Source organism: Dipodomys merriami, unplaced genomic scaffold, assembly GCF_024711535.1.
Source record: "Dipodomys merriami isolate MVZ:Mamm:240054 unplaced genomic scaffold, mDipMer1.0.p SCAF_49, whole genome shotgun sequence".
Classification (NCBI taxonomy): Eukaryota; Metazoa; Chordata; class Mammalia; order Rodentia; family Heteromyidae; genus Dipodomys; species Dipodomys merriami.
The window spans coordinates 9,996,864-10,017,464 of record NW_027206057.1 but is presented as its reverse complement, the minus strand read 5'-3'; the positions used below and the strand labels follow the sequence as shown (position 1 = coordinate 10,017,464).

Sequence of the window (20,601 nt, the reverse complement as noted above, 5' to 3'; positions counted from 1 at the left end):
TGGGTCCAGTCATGGGGCCTGAACTCTGGGCCTGGGTGCTGTCCCTCTTCAGCTCAAGGCTAGCGCTCTACCACTTGAGCCACAGCACCACTTCTGGCTTTTTTCTTTTTGCTTATGTGGTGCTGAGGAATCGAACCCAAGGCCTCATGCATACAAGGCAAGCGCTCTACCACTGAGCCACCTTCCCAGCCCAATGAGTACATTTCTTATCAAGCATTGTTGTCTCCTCCTGTTTCCCCTTACCATCTCTTCCCATCTCCCCTCACTCCCCCAGAAATTTTTTTGTGTGAGGTTTAAACTCAGAACCTGGGTGGTGCTGTTAGCATTTTTAGTTAAAGCTAGCACTCTCCACTTCTGGCTTTTTGGTGGCTAGAGATAAATCTCATGACTTTCTCAGGCTGGCTTTGAATTACAGGTTAGGATTACAGGCATAAGCTACAAATGTAGAACTTCAATGAAGGCTTTCACATAGTTCTAAACAACTATACTTTGTGTTCATATGGGCAAGGGAGTTGTTCAAGTGGTAGAGAACCTACCTAACAAGTTTCCAAATTCACTCTGTACTGCTGCCACAGGGGGAAAAAAAAAAAGGCTGGGAAGGTGGCTCAGTGGTAGAGTGCTTGCCTTGCATGCCTGAGGCCCTGGGTTCGATTCCTCAGCACCACATAAGCAAGAAGAAAAAAGCCGGAAGTGGCGCTGTGGCTCAAGCGGTAGAGCACTAGCCTTGAGCTGAAGAGCTGAGGGACAGTGCCCAGGCCCAAGTTCAGGCCCCATGACCGGACTCGAAAACAAAAACAAAAAAACCTGTGAGGAATGTTAACTCACTAGAATTTAAGATCTTAAAAAAGTCAATTATGTGATTATTTTGAAGTACTTACTCCTTACAGATTCTTCATAAATCAAGCCCACAGAAGAGGTGTGTGGTTCAAGTGAAAAGTGCTAGCCTTGAGTGAAGGAACCCAAGATCATAAATTCAAGCTCTTGCATGCATATGTGCACACACATAGAAAATCTTTTCACCAGTATTATTATTTCATGCTGATAAAAGAGTATTAAAAAGATCCTATCAAGGCAATTTAACACACGGCCCTACACAAATGCATTAACCTACTCTACATCTATCAACAGCATCTGAGGAAAACAACAGTAATATAGAAATATACTCTAAACTTTGGCATGTATAGTTCATGTACAACTGATAGTTTTAGTTCTCACAAGCACTTTGAGAAGACTGATATCCACTAGCAAAATTTCACTACTACTTACCACCTCTATACCAGAAACTTTCTGGAAGACTTTCAGTGTTTTTTATAGTTTAGGGGAAACCCAAATGATTCTTCCTAATGACATATTTACAATCAACCTGTGAAGCGGTCCAAAGCCAATGAGGAAATGTCTTGCCTGCAGTAGAAAGCCCGGGGTGGGAAAATCCAAATATGCAGGAAACAAATTTTCTTGTGATCCTTACAGAAAAATATTGTCTCACACCACAGAACCAAACATGTGTAAGTCTCCTTCCCATTTTAACAGGATACAAATTAAGAGCACACATTCTCACTGGTAATTTCAGAGGCCAAAACACTTTCTTTGCATGTACAAAGCAGACAATACATACACAGCATATCTCTATTAAAATTTATTGGGGATTCTATTAGGGAAAATAAAAAGGCTTCTTGGAGTTCTGATAATGGAAAAAGCTGGAGAAACACTGAATTATAAACTAGTATTTTGGTCACATGCAGCCCCCCTCACCAACACATTATGCTATGTTGATCTGTTCTGTGGCATTTCTGCTATATGGAACTTTTATTTTTTTAATAACAGAGTAAGTATCTCTAGGATAATACTCCCAGAGTAAGATTAAGAAATTTATGTTCAGCTCTAAATACATCATAATATCCAAGAGACTCCATAGGAAAAAAAACCAATGAACATTTCCCCAATCATAACTAAAAGTACAGTTTTAACATCTACATTAAGAATTACATATTTGAAGCCAAAGGTTGGCACTGGCAGCAGAGTTCTAAAATTATCACTTAAAATTCAAAAGGAAAATCATTTTATAATGCATTCTTTCTTTACAATAGGTGATATATGCATTTACTAAATACTGTAATAAGTAAATATTACTGTGTCATGAAGAAAAGAAACCATGATCAAAGATCATAATGTAGCTTTGGAAGACTACAAACTCTCACTATACACAGTATATAATAAAACAGGGCACACCTTGGATGGCAGCAACATGCAATGACTTCACTGTAGAAATGTCAATGTAGTTGTGGCTACATCATAATTCTGTGTAGGTGCTTTACAGTTTTGAGTTACAGGAGGATCAAAGGAGTTGTTCTTTAATGATTAAAAGACATCTGAGCATTCAACATACAATATACCATTAGGTCTTAAAATGAAATTTATATTAAAAAAAAAGACTAATGTATAAAACCTAAGTGTAAGGATGGACTTTATTTTAAAAAAAAATTCTTGAGGACTACAAATTACAAAGTAAAAGCAGAATACTACATAGAAATCTAGTAAATACATTTTGCCTGTGCATGAAAACTTTATCAAAGTTATTCACTTAACAAACTCACCCCAGTCACAATGTTATCAGTTATAGTGCTCTTAAGATTACCTTATCTTTATTTCAAATTATATTACACGTTATTCCCTCAAGATGAACTTTTTAAACACCCAACTAATGAATGGTACCTTCAAAGTGGCGATTTCCACTGTGTCTCGGGTGGCATTATTCTAAGCTATTTTTTTTGCCAATTAAAAACCTTCAAAAATTAATTTTAGCATGCCTTTGCACACAAAAATTTGGCTAGATTTCCCCCATTATTGACTACATTTACAGATAGGTAACAAGAAGAAAGATGAAAATGGAAAGGCAGCCATTAAATGGATCCATCATTTAGAAGATATATTTGGCTTGTGGCAAAAAAAAAAAAAGGCAAAATGGAAGGGTACGTTAATAGCCAGGTGCTTGAGGCCTTACTATGGTAATAGAATGAAGCCCGTCCAGTAAGACCAAGTGGGAATATATAGTTACATTACACTTCATTCTTTACAAGTATTCTAAACCAATAGGAAATACAAGTCACATTTAGATCCTCAATTAAAACATGCTCATCCTTAGCATTTAACCATTTTTACTGGCGTTTAATACAGCAGTCATTTCCTTAACGATTCTTTATAGGCCCTTTCATATCCATTTAAGTATATTCTGAGCATAAAATATTTTAATTGATAAAGACTTTCTAAGGTATACTTGGAAATGCTTATATGAAAAGAATAGCCATTTTCTTTGCCTGAAAGATTCAAACAATGCAGAAGTTTCTCAGTGGGAAAAAGCTCGACTCTTCTTCCCCCCACTTCTGCCACATATGATTTCTCAAACTTCTAAAGTTTGTTCTCTATACCTTCATTGAGGATAAAAACCAGCGAACAACATAAGGGCACCTGGGGTTTAAAAGACAAGAATATGGTAACACACAGCAATGGTCCCAATATTCAGGGTTCATATTTAATGGGTTCACTTATCATCTAAGATTTTCATTGATGAACAGGGCTCTGGACATACCAAATTATCACACAAATCATTGCCTTTCGAGACTTTGGATACTTTTACAGTTTAATTTGCAAAACAGAATTTTTCTAACAAATTATTTTTAACCAAATCATATCTTGAAAACTGTTATATAGAAAAACCCAGGGAATAAAGTGAAGTGTTCATTGTGGAAGGCCTTAAATTACATTATTACAGTAGAAAATACAGGAGGTAGAAGATAACTGAAAAAAAAAACCCTAAAGCAACATTAGATTCAAATCTACAGCTCCTGTAGCTACTTAAAACATGGTTTTAGAAACTAAATCCAACATTTCCAGTAACCATAGAAACAGTTAAAATAAATTTGCCATGAAAGCCCTTATATCATGCTTGATATAGGGAGGTAGGAAGATGTAAGAACCAGGACACATGAGACGTGACATTTATCTACAACTCCTGTTTGCTTTACTGAGGATGGAGTTTCAAAATTCAGTCACCTTCTTCAGCTTCGGACTCAGATTCTAGAAAAGGGGGAAAATGTAGTCAAGCATTGTCTATCTGAACATGAAAGTTGCCCACATTAGTTTATATATGTCAAAAAAAAAAAAAATCTCAGCCAGATAGTTTGAAGCCAGCCCCAGGACCCCATGAGACTTAACTCCAGTTCACCAACAAAACACCCAAAGTCAAAGTGTGGCTTCAGTGGTAGAACAGCCTTGAGTGAAAAAGCTAAGGGACAGCACTCAGACCGTAAGTTCATACATCAGTAATGTGCACGTACAAAAGAAAAATCTCTAGTATGTGTACAAAGTGGTTAGGAAGCCCCCCAAATACAGCTTGTATTGACATATACCACAGTCACATTAAAATGTTTCTAGTCATTGCACAAACGAAAACACTTACCTTCTTCAGCATTTTTGAGCCATTCTACGAACTTTTTCATTTGCTCGAGGAAGACACTTTTCCCCTTGGCAACATGGGCATCTTTATACCACTTCAGAATGGGCTCTTCACTCAGTACTTCAGCTATAAAGAATAAATCATGACACCTGAGTTTTAACCTGCTTCTTCACCTCAAGAAAATTTCAACTTCTATGGCACAAAGTCCTGCTCTGCTTGGAAAACTAAGTGAAAACCATTTTTACTTTTCTTCTTTTTTGTCGGTTGTGGGGCTTGAACTCTGGGCCTGGGCACTGTCCCTCAGCTCTTCAACTCAAGGCCAGCGCTCTACCACTTGAGCTACAGCACCACTTCCGGTTTTCTAGTGGTTTATTGGAGACAGGAGTCTCACGATCTTTCCTGCCTAGGCTGGCTTTGAACTGCAATCCCCAGATCTCAGCCTCCTGAGTAGCTAGGATTACAGGCATGAGCCCCCAGCGCCCAGCTCGATTTTTATTTCTTCAACAACTGATTTCAAGAAGAGAAACAAAACCCTTACAAAACTTACAAAAACAAAAAAAAGTGCTGGGAAGGTGGCTCAGTGGTACAGTGCTTGCCTTTGCATGCATGAAGGCCTGGGTTCAATTCCTCAGCACCACATAAGCAGAGAATGCCAGAACTGGAAATGTGGCTCAAGTGGTAGAGTAGCCTTGAGCTCAAGAGATAAGGGACAGTGCCCAGGCCCAGAGTTCAGGCCCCACAACTGACAACGACGACGACAATAACAACAACAACAACAACAACAACAACAGGGTCTTGCTATTGTAGCCCAGGCTAGCCTCAAACTTGAGATTTGACTTTTATCAATTAATTACCAATGCATGAACCTAAAACCAACCAGACAGAAAATGTAATGAACAAATGAAATTTTCAAATGAAGCTAATTGTCCTTGTCCCCATTCCTCCAGGGGATGGTTCACACATCTAGAGACACTCTTGGTTCTCACTACGGAGAGATATTACTGACATCTGGACAGAAAACCAAAATGTTGTTATATTACAGTCTATGAAAAATACAGGGCAGTCACAAAGAAGAGTATGCTGTCTTAAATGTTTGCAATGGTAAGGTATTAAACAAGCAGAGGGCTGGGAATGTAGCTTAGTGGTAGAGTGCTTGCCTAGCATGAACGAAGCCCTGGGTTCCATTCCTCAGTACCACATAAACAGAAAAGGCTGGAAGTGGCACTATGGCTCAAGTGGTAGAGTGCTAACTTTGAGCAAAAACAAGCTCAGGGACAGTGCCCAGGCTCTGAGTGCCCCAGGACTGGCAAAAATACATAAATAAATAAAAATAAACAAGCAGGGATATTGGATAGATTGACACCTGACTTTTTAAGTTGAAAGATAAAACTTTTTGGTTTTTTAAAAATCTTATATTTTACAATAACCAATGTATGGACATTCTGAGTTAACAACCCCAACTTAAGAAAAAAGTTGTTGACAGTACTGGATTTCAACTCAGAGCCTTATAATTGCCACTGAGCCACACTTCAAACCCTTTTTTGTGCTCTGCCCAGGCATGTACCTTAGCTAAGTGACAAGCATGTACTCTCATGCTTGGCTTCTGCTATTGAGATGGAGCCTCACTAATGTTTCTTCATGGACTAGCCTTGAACGACACTCCTCTTAATCTTAGCCTTCTTGCCAAGTAGCTCAGATTACAAGCACTTGGCTCTTTACCCGATTTTCCTTTAAACAAACAGGTGAGAATGATGGTAGATTCCTCATCAGTGCAGAATATAAATTTGTCTTTCAAAACTAAAGGGTAAATACATATATAGAGCATCTATACACATTGGCATCAAGGCTGGCTTGACTAATGCACAATTTTTAAAAATGCTCTATTACCAACCAAAGTAAATGAAATGTAACATTCTTTTCCAACAGTGGCCTTGTCTATTAATCCCTTTAGGCCTGGTTTCTGAAAATTTTATTTTGTAAATCAGAAAATGGAGTAGTAATGAAACAGGGTGTCTGTCGGCTAGCTGGTCTTGAAGCTCCAGTGAGAGAGCGTATGCAGTGCTATGAGGAAGTGAAGGGAGGGAGGTGCTCTAGTCTTGAGGACTAGAGGATCTGACATGGCGGGGAGGATCTGACATGGCAACAATGCAGGATCCGATGTTTGGGCTTTGGATTTTACTTTGTGAGTAGGACCAAGACATTAGATGGTAATATACTTAAAACAAAACAAAAAAAAAACCAAAGATCAAACAAAAACCCATCCAATTTAATCTGATTTCCATCTTGTGACTAGACATAGCGCATTTTCAGGGACCCGACAGTCATCTGAACTAAAAAATTCTGGGTTTTCAAGGATTTTTAATAAAGAATTCACAAAACTCAAGATTTAATTACAAGATTTAAATTACCTTTATAAAAAAGCACCACTATTTTCTGGAAGGCTTTCATGAAATGAATGTTGTCATAGCAATACTCCTGAATCTTCAGCAACAGAGTCAGCTCAGATTGACCTTGAGTAGTAAAGGCAGCAAGTAGAGGGCTGTATTGCTTTTAAATGGAAGAAAATATTTAGTCATCCTTACAATAACAGTCCATTACAAAATTCATATAATACAAAACCAAACTCACCTTTTAACAAAATGTTTTTTTGTTTGGAACTAGGGCTTCATGCTCTCACCTAGCTTTTCTGCTCAGGCTGGTGCTATATCACACTGCTACTTCTTTTTGCTGGTCAACTAAAGTAAGAGTGTCTTAACTTTTCTGTTGGGACTGGATTTAACCCTCAGTTCTCAGCATCCACAGTAGCTAAGATTACAGGTATGAGCCAGTGCCCAATCTCATTTTTACAATCACTGTGAACTATAACCTATTTATTGAAAATCAAGAAGTCCAGGGCTGATGTCTGTAATCTCAGCTACTCAGGAGGCTGAGTTTGAAGCCAGCCCAAGTAAGAAAGTGTATGACACTTTTACCTCCAATTAACCAGCTGGAAGTGGCGCTGTGGCTCAAGTAGTAGAGTGCTAGCCTTGAGCAAAAACAGCTGAGAAACAATGAGTTCAAGTCCCAGAACCAGTACAAAAGAAAATAAAAACAAAAAAGTACACTAGAAAAAAAAAATCAAAGCATCTAAATCAAGTAAGCAGTACTCTGCAAGTATTTCAGCTGTCAAACAATATCTTTTTTAACATTGTTTTTAAAAGAGCCCTCCTATTTTCCAATACTCTCTCAGAAACGAACATCAATTTACAGACTTAAACTACATTTAAACATGTTTGTCTTGTTTTAAATCTGTAAACTAAATGAAGCTCATGTCAGCCTTAAAAGAGTGGACTGTCAGTAGCCAATGCTATCTAATAGCTGGTGAATCATCCTAAGAATGGAAGGGTGAAGGCAAACCCTCCTAGGAAGAAGTACACTGACAGTTCACTTATGCCCACGTAAAGCACACAGTTCCAATACCTTCAAGTGCTTGATGGCTTGCTCTGCTACAAGCTCCTCTTTTTTGTTCCACTCCACGGTGCTCATCACACTTGACCAGACTATCCCAATAACAACTGGTTCTGGGATGTTGTTCTTTTTCATTTCCTCCTTGACATATAAAATTATCTGCAAAATCATCCACATTTAGTAGTATGTCAGTTTTGGTATGTTTATCTTCACTCACCAAATTTACATTTCTTTTTTTGTAGGTCTGGGGCTTGAACTCTGGGCCTAGGTGCACTCCCTGAGCTCTTGAGCTCAAGAATAGCACTCTACCACTTTGAGCCACAGAGCCCACTTCCAGTTTTCGAGTGGTTAATTGGAGATAATGGACTTTCCTGCCCGGGCTAGCTTTGAACTACAATCCTCAGATCTCAGCCACTTGAATAGCTAGGATTACATATATGTGACCCACTGGTATCTAGCAAATTTACCTTTCTTACAAAAACATAACAATACTTCTCCTTGAAACTGGCAACAACCACTTATGCAGCACACATAAATAAAAACTCTGCAATTGGAAGGGGGCTTAAGTCTCAACTTCATTTTCCATACAGACAAATAAGCTAGGAGGGGAATCAAGAAACAGGAATGTCCACTGCACTAAACCTTACCTATGAAATCTCCCGAAGTTATTTCTGGGCTTCAGTAAATCACTAAGCATGCCTAAAAAAAATGGCTGCAAGTACAACATTGTACAATTCTTACTAATTCAGACTCATCCTGATGAAACATTACAATTTCTCAAATGCATGAAATGTCTACTCCAGAAGTTTACCCATAAAAAGATGGCTTAAACACAAATATCTTACATCCTTAAATGGATCACCACGGGACATCTGTTCCTGAAGTTCTTTCTGGAGCTCCTTGCGAGCTCCTATGGTTTGCTGATTCCGAACGTACTCAGAAAGCTCTTTTAAGCCTGCCTCAGTAAAATACTTCGTGAAGTGTTCCACGCTCTGCTTATTGGCAGGAAAAAGTTCCTGAAAGGGGAATTTAGTGTTAAATACTTTTAAATGACATTCAAGAAAAACAAAGTGCAAGGCCCAGAGTTCAAGCCCCAATACTAGCACAAACATGGGCATGTGTGTGTAACACACAATGAAAATGAATAAAAAAAATTTCTCATTACACTTGCCTTACGAATTAGCAGGAATGAGAATAAAAGTTACCAACCATCAGTCTGTTATCCATGCTGACTTTTCGAAGACTGGCAGCTACTGCATTGATGTCTTTTTCATTTATCCATGATTTAAAGAGCTTTACAGCAAAAGCTGCTGAAACCCCTATGAAAGTGAGGGGGGAAAGGGCAGTTGTAACACAAGTAGTTTCCTAAATTTTAATGACTGTTTCCTGCTGTACTAACTCTCACAACTCAACCACTCAGGATCCTCAACTTTCTCTGGTACTGACTACCATAAAGTTCCAACTTTATCCTATCATTTGTTGGTGGCTTCTTCTTGGATGTTTCTTAAATGTGGGTGTGCCAGTCCTGGGGGCTCAAACTCAGGGACTGGGTACTGTCACTAAGTTTTTGGCTAGCTCTTTACCACGTGAGACCCTTCTTCACTTCTGGATATTTTGGTGCTTAACTGGAGAAAAGGGTCTCACTGGCTTTCCTGCCAGGGCTGGCTTCTGTAACGTTCAGATCTTAGTTTCCTGAGTAAACAGGACTATAGGTGGTGAGCCACCTAAACCTGCCTTTACTTAAGCCTGCCTTTACTTAAAATGTTTATTGTGTAAATTGAAGGTGACAAGTTGTACAGTAAATATGGCTATTTTGAAGATGAAAAAAAAAAAACATTTTAAAATAAGAGTATGGGAAAAGTTCTCAAACTACCGTAATGATTTTGCCAGCTTTCCTACATTATCTTCTCCATTACAGTGTTTCCCAATCTGCATGAATCTCCTTTTGAGTTCCCACAGTATTTTTTCCAAATAATTCTTAATATTGAGAATAAGTGACTATATAAATTTCACAATACTGTGCTATAGTTATACTTAGCTAAAGTCACAATCACCTTTTAATCTTCACAAGGGTAGTCCATCATTACCCTAATCTACGTATCTTTTTCTTACAAATTAGGTAATATATATTCCCACAGTATTTTTCACTTTCATTATATTTAGTCACATTGTGTAAATGCTGGATATTTGTTGCATACTAAAAGAAAGCCAAACTTGGATGCCAATGTTATTCAAAAAAATGTCTAAATTGGACTGCATACCAATAAACAGTAAGCCACACTCCCTAAGGTTTCTATCAGTTTGACTTTCACTCTTTTATTTCACTCTCAAAAATCAAAACAAAGACCACCCTTTACTCAAAGTCAATTACCTTCTTTAACCAAATTCTCATTATAAAGGCTATTAAGAATGGATGCATTAAGTGTCCCATTAGCCAGAAGGACACCAGTCAACATAGCCAGCTTGTTCCTCTCCGACTCTGAAAAACCCTTTAAGAACAGCAACAGCTGTAAAAAGTAAATAAAGAATTAGGAGAACAATTGCATTGTATTAAGTCAGGCAGTAAAAGCATGGTATTAGTTAAATGGATGGGCTCCGGGACCTAACCATCCATGTATATGTTCATTAACTGAACAATCTTGGACAAGTTATTCAGACTCAAAGCCTCAGTTTCTTAATACATAAAATGTGAACAATCCTAACAGGATTTTTATGAAAATCATATAAGTTAAATTACAAGCAGAGTGGTTGATATTATGAAGATTTTAGTATTACCAGACTTTTTGTACATCTATAAAACATTGAGTACACAGCCAAGTTACAAGTAATTTAAAAACTACACAGCAACATACTTAAGAATCTAAAATTTTATCAAAACTATAACAAAATTAGGATTTAGCCTTCCCCTTTCTGAGGGAGACTGACTCTGAAGCCTCTTGCAGGCGAACCACTACCACTGAACTACACCTCAATGCCAGTTCCTCCTACCTTTTTTACTTCATCTTCAAAACCTTTCTCCAGGTATTTGTAGCGCCTGATTAACTTGTTGAAAACCTATGGAGAACAACAGAACTGAAAAGGGAACTTTCCACTGGATATAATGTTTACATGCTTTAAGTCAAGTTGAGATGAGTTCAATTCCTCAACTCTACAAACACTATTAATACAAACCTCAAGTATCCAAGACAGCCTCCTGAGTAGCTACATAACACAAACACCCAGCACATTAAGATGCTATTAACTGCTTAAATTCTTTGCATACACTAATGAGAATATAATTACACCTGAACTCTTCAAAGGAAATCTTAATAAGCTATCTGTAACTTACTTTCCCTTGAAAACCAGTAATAATGCAGACCTGGCTCCACTATGGAAATCACAATATAGAAACTGATTTTTCTTCTAGGCTTAAAACCTTTTTCTTTCCTTCCTTAGACAGGGTCTTGTTCTGTAACAGCCTAGACTGGCCCTTGTGGATTTTCCTGGCTTAGCCGTCAGAGTGCTGGGATTGCAAGCATGCACCACCATGCCCACTATGATACTCCTTAAAAACATGAATAATTCCAGAAAGACAAAAAGTAAAAAAGGGCTATTTTTCTACTTTATTCTCCTTTCTACACCTGAAGTCCCTAATTCATATTGCACTAAGAACAAACAGTATTTCTAAAACTTAATATCAACTTCCTTTAAATTCCTACCTGCAACCTTTTCAAAGAACATCCCTTAAACACAAGTGAAATGGACAGTAGCTAACTAACTGAACATAATGAAGTTTCACTTACCTGAGCAAATGCTTGCATGGTCTCTAAGTCTTCTTGTGCTGCAAACACGCAGACATCGGTACGCATCATGTCATCTGCCAGTGTACCACCTGGGGCTAAGGTTTATTTCATTAAAAGGTGAAGAAAACCAAAACAAAAAACAAAAAAAAAAGCTGATCATTTCAATTTCGTTTTTTTAAAGTAAGGATTTTCAACATTTTAAAAGAAAATAGTAAAATTCAAGATAAATTAAAGTGTAAAGGCTTGCTGGTTCTGTATAAGGAATTTTTTTCAGAATCAATCAAACCCAAACCCATAAACTATACTGAACCATTTAATAGGGCCAAACTGATCAAGTGGAGATTCCCAGTTGGTTTTGATTACATATACATTTCCATTCAGGGCTGGAGGTAGGGCTTAACTAGCAGAGCATCCATCTGCCTAGGAAACATGAGGCAGGCCAGGTCAAATTTTAGTATTGCTCCTCTCCAAAACACAAATACCCTTGAGCACCAACAAACCATTAAGTCTTCTAGGAGATCTTAGTGTTCCACATCCAGCTTAAATTTTATAGGAATATATAGTTACTGAAGTTGGCTAAGAGAACAAATATTCAGCCAGATTCCAGTGGCTCACACTTGTAATCCCAGCTACTGAGATCTGAGGATCATGGTTCAAAGCCAGCCTGGGCAGGAAAAGTCCATGAGACTCTTATCTCCAATTAAACCACTCAGAAAAAGCCTGCAGTGGCACTGTGGCTCAAGTGGTACAGCACTAGCCTTGAGCACTAAGAGGCTCAGGGACAGTGCTCAATCACTGAGTTCAAGGCCCAAGATTGACCAAAAAAAAAAAAAAAGTTCATTATGCCGTTCGCTTTAGAATGTTTGAATATCCAGGAATGGTAGCACACAGCTGTAATCCCAGCTTCTCAGTAGTTGCAAACACAGTTAAGCAGAAGTTTGAAGCCAGTTTGGGTGATATTTAAGGAAACCTAATTTCAAAAATAAACCTGAGCTGAGAACTGGTGGCTAATACCTATAATCCAAGCTACTTGGAAGGCTATGAAAAGATCACAATTGTGAGAAAAACTGTCCTTTCTGTCAGTGTGCAGCTTTGTCCTGGTGGTTAGGCTCTTGTTAAAGAAAGAACTGCTTTGGGATAAGAAGGGATCTGCAAAATGTGAGGTTATCTTAAACTAGTTTCTTTTCAAGATCATCCTAGACTGTTCAAGAAGCAGCAGGGGATACGGGTATATTTGAGAGCTTGTTTGGAGGTTCTAGCAGGGGAGCGCAGCTACTCGTATACCCTTGACCGAAGACCGGTCCTCCTCTATCGGGGATGGTCGTCCTCTTCGACCGAGCGCGCAGCTTTGGGAGGAACGCACATGGAGCGGTGAGGGAGGAAGGGGACACCCGCCTAGCCAGCCAGATCAGCCAAATCAACCCTGGCGATCAATGGGGTGACAGATGTCGCAGCCAGATCGCCCTCACATCCTACGGGTATATTTGAGATTACTTGTGAACTGTTAATATATTTCAAAACCATCTTACAAAAAAACATTTTACCTTATTCAAACTAGCTAGTTGAGAGCAGACTGTGACCCTGAGCTCAATCAATCTGAACTGAGGGGCAGAGCCTAGCAGACTGCCTACGTGTGCTTGCTTGCCAGATTTTTGGCTAATGGTGCACTCTACTGCACACAAGTAAATTTTGCCTAACTGACACAGTATTTTTGTATCTTTCATTGTGACTACAGTGGTAATTGGGAAGTATATTTATAACAATTTAAAGCCAGCTCAGGCAGACAAATCTGGAACTCTTATCTCCAATTACCCAGCAAAAAGTCAGACCTGGAGTTAGGGCTCAAGTGCCAGCTAAAAACAAAAACAGTTGAGCAAGCATCAGAGGTCCTAAGTTCAAGCTCCAGCATTAAAACAAAAACACTCCCCCACCAAAAAAAAAAAAAACAGGGTAGACGTATGGTTCAATTGGTAGAGCACCTACCTACCAAGTATGAGGCCAAGTTCAAACTCCATTATTATCACACTCCCAAGGCAAAATACATATATAAATAAGACTAGGGGTGTGTCTCAACTGTTCTTGCCCAGCAAGTGTGAATTGAGTTTAACCCCAAATATGGCAAAAATAAACCCACTGAGTGAAAGTAGAAAAATTATGTATGAGTGAAATGTATAAGGTAGATATATACATATATGTATATATATATGAAGTCTGTGTTAATAACTGTGAAGTTAAGGAAATGGTTAAAATGTCTGAAATCTTCCTTAACCAGGCACAGTGAACAAGTCTGCAATCCCAGCTACTTAGCAGGTGGTGGTATGATAGTGAGCTTCAAGGCTAGCCTGGGCAGTCAGGGAGATCTTATCGCAGAAACAAAATAAAGGGCTGACTGGATATGGTAGAGTACTTCCCAGCAAATGAGGCCCTGAGCTAAAACCCCAGTATTGTCACAAACCAAGGATTAGAGGCATAGCTTAAAAGTAGAGTGCTTCCTTAGCAAGAGCTCGTCACTGGGTTCAATCTCCTTTATCACTCTAACACACCAGTTCCTGTCCCAGTAAAAAAAAATTCCTTAGTAACTACTGGCTTGCTCTATAATCTGAGCTATTTAGGAGACCAAGATCCAAAGGATCATAGTTTGAATGAAACCAGAAGTCGGAGGGACTCCATTTCCAAAAGTAACCAACAAAGAGCCAGACTGGAAGTGTGGCTCAAATAGTAGAGTGCCAGCCACCCTGAGTATAAACACTGGAATGAAAAAAGAACAGAATAGGGTTTGGAATGTGGCTTAGTGGTAGAGTACTTGCCTTGCATGCATGAAACCCTGGGTTTGATTCCTTAGTACCACATAACCAGAAAAAGCTGTAAGTGGGGTTGTGGCTAGAGTGTGGTAGAGTTGTGTGGTAGAGTGCTAGCCTTGAGCAAAAGAAGCTCAAGGACAGTGTCTAGGTCAGGCCCTGAATTCAAGCCCCAGAACTAGCAAAAAAAAAAAAAAAAAAAAAAAGAAAGAAAAAGAAAACAACAACAACAAAAATCATATTGCCGGATGCTAGTGGCTCTAATCCCAGCTACCGGGATCTGAAGATCATGGATGGAAGCTAATCAGGGCAGCAAAGTCCTTGAGATTCTTCTCTCAGATTAACCAACAGAAAGCCAGAAGTAGAGGTTTGGCTCAAAGTGCTAAAGTGCTACTCTTGAGCAAAAAAAGCTCAGGGACAGCACCCAGGCCCTGATTTCAAGTCCCATGACCAGAAAAACAAAACAAAAGCCCCCCAAAACAAAATCCTTGTTGATAGCAGTATTATGAAAAGAAAAGTCGTATTTATTTATTTATTTTTGCTGGTCGTGCGGCCTGAACTTTGGGCCTGGGCACTGTCCCTCAGCTCTTCAGCTCAAGGCTACCGTTCTACCACTTGAGCCACAGCACCACTTCCAGCTTTTTCTGCTTATGTGGTGCTGAGGAATTGAACCCAGGGCCTTATGCATGCAAGGCAAGCACTCTACCACTGAGCCACCTTCTCAGCCCCTTCCATTAATTTTTAATATAAAGAAATGGTCCCCTGACTAGGCATAAGAATGTATGATTAAGTTTTTATGTTTCACCACTCAGTAAATTATTACATGTCATGCAAGCCTATAGCTCATGCAAGCCTATAGTTCGATTCTCTCAAGCTAATTAGCTAATTTCGCAGGGTAACACATTACTTCTCTGAAAATATTCTATGAAAATAGTTATATTTTCAATTCTTTTTTTCTATTAGAGTCTTTACAATTCAATATGCAGAAGTGCTGCTGTGGCTCAAAGTGGTAGAACGCTAGCTTTGACCAAAAGAGTTCAGGGACAGGACCCAAGCCCTAAGTTCAAGCCCATGACTAACAACAAAATAAATAAATAATAAAAATGAACACAGGGTCAGGGATCTGTGAAATATCAATCAAGCAGTCTAACACAAATTGAAATACCAGGGAGAATTTTAAAAAAATCTAAAATTTCCCAGATTTGTTGGAAGAAAAAAAAATTTTTTATATTCAGTATGTGATTGAATTGAGATATACTGTATATCTCAATTAGACTGCCTCATTCCAAGAATATGATAGGCACTTGTGGCTAGAAGCTACTGCACAAAGGACCCCAGTGTTCAAGGCATATTAGAAGCATTTCACAGGGCAGAATAAGAGCTCAGAGGGCTGGGAATGTGGCATAGTGGTAGAGTCCTTGTCTAGCATGCATGAGGTCCTGGATTCGATTCCTTGGTACAACATAAACAAAAAATAAATTTAAAAAAAAAATCAGGATTTTTCCAGTAATTGAGTATAAACACAAGCTAAAAAAAAAAAAAATCCTTCACTCAGGATACTGAAGGAGTGAACTTAGGCATCAAAGAAAATTTATCCCCAAGGATTCTGTACAGGCTGCCAGCATGAGGCTTACTAGGCCAGAACAATTTGATAACTTAATGACAAGCCTATGAAACAAAACGAAATAGTTTAATCCTGAATTCTCCATAATTTTCACATATTACAGTTCTCTAATTACTAATTGCCACAAAACCCAGATACCTACCCAGCATTCCGCCGGCCACCAGAATGTCAAAGAGTGTTTCTGCATAGCGGCGGTAGTCAAGTTTTGCTCCAGAAGCATCAAGAAACTTAGCTACTGCTTCCAAATCAGTACCAGTTTCAGTTAAGCCTTGAATAATACAGTCTTGAAACTGAGTAGGGTCAAACCTCTCCTTTTCATCTGGGGGGAAAAAAATCCAAAATATTTAGTTTTAAGAGGCTCACCAAAATGTCATGAATCATAATCTTAATGAAGTTACAATGCTTCAAGATTTAAGGGCAATTAAAAAAAAAAGTTACAGAACCCAAGACTTGTATCAAGGAAACAAGTAGAGACTAAATATACATCTTTGCAAGGTCCTCTGCAATACCAAAGCAGGATGGACTAATCCTAATACTATGTGGCTATTCTGCTACTTTTCCAGATAGAACTGTGCTAGTGGTTCCTCACTGCCAGAGATGATTTCTACCTAACATCTCGTTTCAAACTTAGGCTTCCTTTATACCTTAGGTAAATTTTATTCCTCTGAAAATTTGCCAAAATACAGAAACTTGGCTCTTTTCATTAAATGTTCCTACCATTAAAAAGAAAAATTAACCACTTGTTATTTACGTAGGTAATCTTTCTTTTTGTTATTTATTTTTGTGCCAATCCTGGGACTTGAACTCCGAGTTTAGGTACTATCTTTTACTTAGGGCTTCAGCTCTACTACTTGAGCCACAGCTCCACGTCCAGCTTTTCTGGGAGGTTAACTGGGTATAAATCTCACAGACTTTCCTGCTCCATCTGGTTTTGATCCATGATCCTTAGATTTTAGCCTCCTTTGTAGCTAGGGTTACAGCTATGAGCTACAGGGTCTGGGGCCCAAAATAATCTTTGGATAGTATATATAATGACAACTCAGCCAGGTGTTATAATAGCCGTTTTGCTTTAATCCTCATAACTTCATTAAGTATAACTTTGTTTCCCTCATTGAGGGAAGTCAAGAACTTAAAGGAACTGGTACAAGTTGGGTACCAGTAGCTCACACTTATAATCCTTGCTATTTGTACATCTAGCTGAGATCTAGAGGATGGCAGTTCAAAGCCAGCACCAACAGAAAAGTTTGCTAAAGTCCATCTTCAAAATAATCATCAAGAAGAAAAACTGAGCTGTAGGCATGACTCAAATGGTACAGAGCCAGCCCTGCAAGCAAGAGTTCTCAAGTTCAAACCTCAGTACCAGAGAATTGTGTCTTAATTTTCACATTGCATTATGGTTTAAAAAAAAAAAATCTTTGCCTAGGATTTTCCTAGTTTAAAGTCTCATTTAGTCTCACAAAGGAACAGATTATAATAATAATATTTTTTAAAAATGTTAGGGGATAAGGTTAAATTGGGATACACCATATACGTGTATGAAATGTCATAAAGAAATTCTTGTTCTGTTAATGTATATTGATAAAGATAGTGAAAAAGATAATAGGTGATGTTATATTATGTATCTCAAACTACGCAAATGATTAATAACCAGTAGCTGTTTATTTCTCTATCTCCCTAAGACTTACTTTGAAGTGTTATGGAAAAATATTGTTTTAATATGAAATGTATCTGAAGCTGAGTGGCAGTGACTCACACTTGTAATCCTAGCTACTCAGGAGGCTGAGATCTGAGGATCACGGTCCAAAGCCATCCCAGGCAGGAAAGTTGGGAGACTCTTATTTCCAATTAACCACCAGAAAACTGGAAGTGGTGTTGTGGCTCAAGTGGTAGAGCACTAGTGTTGAGCTGAAGAGCTCAGGGACAGCACCCAGGCCCAGAGTTCTGGCCCCATGACCAGCAAAAAAATAAATAAAAATAAAATGTATCTAAGACGCTACCTTATTCTGCTCTATACTATCAGCACAATGCCTTGCTACTAAATTTAATATTTAATTACCCATTAATAGAAAAGAAGTAATTGGAATCACTCTAGTACATTTCCTAATAAACCCTAGACAAGCACTTTATGTGAAAAAACATTATAGGCAGGCACTGGTGGCTGAGGCTTGTAATCCTAGCTATTGAAGAAGCTGGGATCTGAAGATCACAGTTCAAAGCCAGCAAGGACACAAAAGTCCAGAGTGTTATGTTCAATTAACCCAGAAGCCGAGCACAAGTCTTGCGTGCAAAAGCCAATTGAGAGCATGAGGGGCCAAGTTCAAGCTCCAGTATCAGCACATTAAGAAAAAAAAACACATTACAATGTGACTCCTACTCCATAATTAAGTTAAGTCTGATTTCTCTCAAACATCTTTTCTAGGACCTCCCACACGCTAGGGTAGTGTTCTATCTCAGCTACATCTCAGGCCTTCATATACTCCACAAAATATGGTTGAAATTTATGATCCTATTAAAAAATAACCTCTTTGCTCAAGCAAATTTTGCTTAAAAAAAAACTACTAGCTAGGAAGCGGTAGAGTGCTCATCTTGAGCTGAAGAGTGCAGGGACAGCGCCCAGGCCCAGAGTTCAAGCCCCATGACCACCAAAAAAAGAAAGAAAAAAAAAAGAAACTACTAGCTAGCAAGAACACAACCCTTATTTTTTTTTTTTTTTTGGTACTTATTACACTAAAAAGGTATAGAGCAATCCTAAAAACGAAGGTTTGAGAAACCAGCAGAAATATTAAAGATATATCTGAAATGGCAAAATGGCAGGCAAAAACCTAACTTCTGGCTTTTAAGATTTTAGTATCAGGCAACTGACTTTTAGAGGAATCCAAATACAAAAAAATAAAAAATCTGGAGATGTCAAGTGATAATAAGGTATAAATCCTTACCTCTTTTTCTGGTTTTAAAACGCTGGCCTGATAGCGTTGGCTTTTGCTGCTTTTGATTATTCATAAAAGACACCCTAGGAAAAGAGAAACATTGCCTTAAAAGTACCTGTGTCATACCATAAAACACTGTTTTTAGTCTCCAATTTTAGTCTCGTTACAGCTAAGTTAAACGGAGTCTAATTTCAGTTCGGCAATATACCTGCTACAGGCAAGTCTCTCCAAGAAACCCTTTAAGGAAGTGCTGGAAAGCACACCTTGAGCTGACTTTACAGTTGTCACAGTGACTGGTGGCAAAACACCCATCACAAACATAATTGTTTGGTCTCTTTTACATTTCTCTTTAAATTCACCGACATCTTCCACGACTTTCAAGCAGCACAGAACGCTAGATTACCACTTCATAACCGGGAGATATCCCGAGCGAGAATGTCAATCCCAAAGACACTTGGGTGCTAAAAAGGAGGAATCCCTTGTCGACAAACCAACCAACCAACCAACCCAGAACACCCGCCCACCCTATCCCCGAAGCCGCGCGTGTAACCGCAGCGGCCGCCCGCACCATTCCAGCCTGCAAAACTGAACGCCGATGGAGCCTCCGCGGCTTGGAACGCTCCGGTCCACGCACGTGTCTCCCCTTCCACACCCTTCCCGAGCCCCCAGCGGGAGCGGCAGCTCCGCCGCCCCCGGCCTCGGACCTCCTCCCCCTGGGCGCAGCCGGGCGCCGAGAAAGGTGCCGGGGGCCCTCCTTCCACTGACCCTGTCGCCTGCGGTGTCGGCCGCCGCAAGGAGCGGACCACAGGCGCCGAGGCGCTCCGCGCCGGGGCCCCCGCCGCCCCGTACATCCGCCCGCCCTCCAGCGAAAGCAGCGGCGGAGGAGGCGGCCGCAGCGGTGGTGGCGGCTCCCCCGCCCCGCCCGCCGGAACCCCCACGCGTACATCACCCAACAGAGGCCTCCGTGGCTTTGTTACCCAGGCCGGGCAAGGCTGGGCAGGGCAGGGCCGGGCCGGGCCGCGCCGGGCGCAGAGCGGGCCCCATCTCGGCCGCCGCCTGGCCCGCGACGCGGCTGCGAGCACTCCGGGTTCCCCGGCCCACCCGATCCGCAGGCTGTCGGCCTGCCGGGCCCAATCCAGGCCCCGGATCCGCCCGGCCTCCTGCGGCGGCCTCGGCGGGGTCCCCTCCAAGCGGCGCCGCACCAGGCCCCAGCCTCCCGCCTGCGGCCGTGCGCCGCGACCTCGGCCGGGGGCCCGCGGGGGCGCCACTTCTCACCGAATTTAAGGCGAAGAGAAAAGAGCCAGAAATCCCCGAGGTGGCGGCAAGTGCGGCGGTGTCTCCTCTGCGACCGGAACTAACGCGAAGAGGAAGAGGAGGAGGAGGTGGTGAAGGAGGAGGAGATGGAGGGAGGAGGGAGGAGAGAGGAGGCGCCGCCTCCGCCCGGCCACTCTGCTATCGCGAGACTTCCCTCCCCCGGTTTGCACCACCCCGCCCGGATGCGGCTCGCCGCCTCTGCCTGGCAGCCGGGCGTGGGAACGGGGAAGAAGGACGGAAGCCGGGGGTCTCCGTC

The 20,601-nt window shown here is 40.4% G+C and overlaps 1 protein-coding gene and 1 long non-coding RNA gene across 3 annotated transcripts in view; one reads left to right on the top strand and one right to left on the bottom strand.

The window, feature by feature from the left end:
* Positions 1-1,623: 1,623 nt before the first annotated feature.
* Positions 1,624-20,393, bottom strand: Bzw1 (basic leucine zipper and W2 domains 1). Of its 2 annotated transcripts, none has more exons than XM_069995776.1 (12): positions 20,307-20,393; positions 19,041-19,114; positions 16,247-16,423; positions 11,683-11,777; positions 10,889-10,954; positions 10,272-10,407; positions 9,110-9,219; positions 8,746-8,916; positions 7,913-8,059; positions 6,862-7,000; positions 4,457-4,579; positions 1,624-4,074 (listed from the first exon to the last, which is right to left on the bottom strand). In XM_069995776.1, the coding sequence occupies exons 2-12, from the start codon at positions 19,102-19,104 to the stop codon at positions 4,043-4,045; spliced, it is 1,260 nt and encodes a 419-aa protein (XP_069851877.1). In that variant the 5' UTR covers positions 19,105-19,114; positions 20,307-20,393; the 3' UTR covers positions 1,624-4,042. The 2 variants fall into 2 exon arrangements, with proteins under 2 accessions (XP_069851877.1, XP_069851876.1); XM_069995775.1 differs by lacking the exon at positions 20,307-20,393 and adding an exon at positions 19,797-19,893.
* The window catches only part of LOC138809256 (uncharacterized), a 29,669-nt gene continuing 29,417 nt past the window's right edge, over positions 20,350-20,601 (top strand). The window contains exon 1 of the long non-coding RNA XR_011366767.1: positions 20,350-20,413. This is a non-coding gene — a long non-coding RNA (uncharacterized lncRNA). The remainder of the gene's footprint in view (positions 20,414-20,601) is intronic.